Source organism: Lactuca sativa, chromosome 4 (assembly GCF_002870075.4).
Source record: "Lactuca sativa cultivar Salinas chromosome 4, Lsat_Salinas_v11, whole genome shotgun sequence".
Classification (NCBI taxonomy): domain Eukaryota; kingdom Viridiplantae; phylum Streptophyta; class Magnoliopsida; order Asterales; family Asteraceae; genus Lactuca; species Lactuca sativa.
The window spans coordinates 154,677,228-154,680,233 of record NC_056626.2 but is presented as its reverse complement, the minus strand read 5'-3'; the positions used below and the strand labels follow the sequence as shown (position 1 = coordinate 154,680,233).

Here is a 3,006-nt window from a genome sequence, read left to right as displayed (position 1 = left end):
TAACTAGTTTACTTTAGACGGTGAAAGCATTGTGCACAACCTTATAACCAACATAATTAGATTTAGATAAGCGAAAAATGTAGCATAAAAAATCATTTCGGTTTTCCAATGAACAATTCTGATAACTTTGACAAAAAATCAAATGTTCACATGATAAATATAAAATATTTTGACATTTCTAAAAAACAATCAGATAATAAAGTATTAGTAACTGAAATCTTTACGGATCAAACAAGATATGCTTGATAAAATAAGCAATACAAACAAAATAAGTTTATTGTCTGACTTATAACATACAAGATATCTCGAAATTACAAATTACATATTTATTTGAAACAAATATTAGCAAAACATAAACTAAGGCCTTTCGTGTCAACGAAATACGCCGTGATCAAACAAAAAAACATATTATACATGTATTAATACGTATAATCTGATCATATCCTAATGTTTATGTTGTTTACGGTATAATTCGTGTGGCGAGCAACATGACTAATCATTTGAATGTATTATCAGAAGTGAAAATCGATTTCTTGAGCTTTTGGGCTTCACTTGGCACTTTGACATTGGTTGCCAATCCTATGATTTCAAGAAATCTTATGATATACCAAGAAACATCTAATTGCCACCACTCTAATCCATGTCGAGCTGAATTCTCAAATGCATGATGATTGTTATGCCATCCTTCTCCAAAAGTAAGCACTGCCACCCACCTTCATGATATTTGGACAAATGATTATGCTAATGTTTAGTATACTTATTACATTAAGACATTTGAGATACATACCAGTTGTTTCTGGAGAGATCACCGGTGTTCCAAACTTGGTTTCCCCAAATGTGACAAGCAGAATTCACCAGAAATGTGAGATGATAAACCCATATGGTTCTAACACCCTGTATACATCATGCATAAATATTAAACATTAAATTAATTTTATGTCATATTAAACACAATTGATACATATGATTTTCCTATAGTTATATTTTTGTTAATTTCTGTTTAAAACCAAACTATCTACCAAAAATCATCAATCAAATTCGAGATACTTTCTCATATAATTACAAATGCAAAAGCAATATATAATTAATGGGAATCCATATAATTACAAATGCAAAAGCATATATCTACTTATTCAAATATTTTAAAATGTATACAAAACATAATCATTGTCGCGAAGGGGTCTACATGCAGGTGAATATCATGTATATCCTTGATCTTTATGTAGCCTAAAATAAACAAATAAAAATATTTATCGTGGTGCCTTTATAAAAAAAAATTAAAAACTTTGATACATTAAGTATCGTAGTCAAACTTTGCAGTCGCGTCACCGTTGTTCTCGTATAGGCTAGTTTTGGCAAAATCATATAAAGTTAATAATTTTGATCCATTCCCCTATTAAGCAATCAATTTTTTATTATACCGACCTCCAAAAGGGTCAAGTATATACTAAAAACCAAAATGTATCATATATAAAAATAAAAAATGTATGAAAAAGAAGTGTTAACATTTTCTAATGCCTTTAACTTGTCCCATTGCACAGTTTCAACCCACTTGTTGAATATGTGCATGTGGTCTCTTTCAAATAAGTCTGTCCTTTTGTATCGGTTATTAAAATTATATATAAAAGATAAGTTACAAAAAAGACTTATTCAAATGAGATATATCATAAATCAATGACGTATGCAGAATCTAAAGACACAAATACGAATCAGATTTACTATACCAAGCCCCAAACGAAGTACGGAAAGCCACCCCAAGCATACAAGACAGCCCCGCATCCTATTATATGCCACATGTAGGTCTTTCGTATAAACATATAGAACGGCTGTTTTTTTAAATCTTCCACATTTTTCCGTTCCTTATACTGCATTAAACAAACAAACAAAAAAAAACATTATAATATAATTATACGACTTTTTAAATCTCATAGCACGTGAGATTCGATTACAAAACGGTAACAACAATATAACAATATATACATATGTTTAATCATAAAGTAAAGATTTAATAATTAAAGGATCAATAAAGGGATCAAATGGGAACATTGATCGTGGAATACCTTTTCAAGAATGTATCCGCTGTCAAAAAGCCAGCCCATATGACTAAACCAGAACCCATTAATGGGTGAATGTGTATCTTTATTCGAATCGACAAACTGGTGATGATATCTATGCATGCTCACCCAAAATATCGGATCTCTCTGCATGAATATATATAATCGAATAAAATTAAACGAAAATTAGATTAATATTATATAATATATATAAATGATTGAACCAATGACGAACCTGAGCGGCTAGGACCCCGAAATAAACACATGTGTACTCGAGCCATTTTGGAAGTTTGAGACTATGGTGGGCTAGAAGCCGGTGATAAGAGAGAGTTATGCCCACAAGTCCGGTTAACAAGTAACCAATGAATGCGACGGAAAACGCATCCCAGGTGAACGTAAATGGTGCAAAGAGTGCAAGAACATGAACAAAAGTAACCCATAAGGCCACCTGGATGTCAATCGTCCGCCACTTTCGACCCCAAAAGTTGTTTCTGGTGCCTGTGATTACTACGTCGGAAAATGGTATTTTCCGGCTACCCGGTTGCTTTCCACCGTCGGAGTCGGCGACTGACACCAATAAGTTTCTCATATTGTTGTTATATTGCGGTAAGTAGTTTGTGCGGTTCTCGTGGGTATATATAGCGGAATTTTAGGGTTCAAGTGGGGTTAGTTAAATAAATATAAAATTAGTTTATCACCCCTGAGTAATAGTTTTTTACGAAGAGCACCTTGTTATTGTTAGTTAAGGATGTGAATGTACATAAACACCCTCATGTGGAATATTGTGGAAATGGTAGTGGGAAATCGAGTATGATTTAATAAAGGGTAAATCTAAATCTGTGAATTAAAAACTAAACTCACGAATCATCATGATTAATGAATGTCTCGCTTCAATTCAACCATGAGTGTCGTTGATTTTTGTTTCATAATTTTTATACTAAGATAACTATTA

General features: G+C 32.3%; 1 protein-coding gene across 1 annotated transcript; it reads right to left on the bottom strand.

The window, feature by feature from the left end:
• Positions 1-251: 251 nt before the first annotated feature.
• On the bottom strand, positions 252-2,674 carry LOC111913179 (palmitoyl-monogalactosyldiacylglycerol delta-7 desaturase, chloroplastic). Its single transcript, XM_023908905.2, has 5 exons — positions 2,290-2,674; positions 2,061-2,201; positions 1,725-1,865; positions 788-894; positions 252-713 (listed from the first exon to the last, which is right to left on the bottom strand). The coding sequence occupies exons 1-5, from the start codon at positions 2,641-2,643 to the stop codon at positions 497-499; spliced, it is 960 nt and encodes a 319-aa protein (XP_023764673.1). The 5' UTR covers positions 2,644-2,674; the 3' UTR covers positions 252-496.
• Between the last annotated feature and the right edge of the window lie 332 nt (positions 2,675-3,006).

Bases quoted from the DNA above. Each gene is read 5' to 3' on its own strand.
- LOC111913179 (XM_023908905.2), bottom strand. From the start codon at position 2,643: ATGAGAAACTTATTGGTGTCAGTCGCCGACTCCGACGGTGGAAAGCAA. The intron at 1,866-2,060 runs GTATTCCACGAT...TGTTTAATGCAG, and splicing joins GCGGATACATTCTTGAAAAG to TATAAGGAACGGAAAAATGT. The intron at 895-1,724 runs GTATAGTAAATC...TGATGTATACAG, and splicing joins CGTACTTCGTTTGGGGCTTG to GGTGTTAGAACCATATGGGT.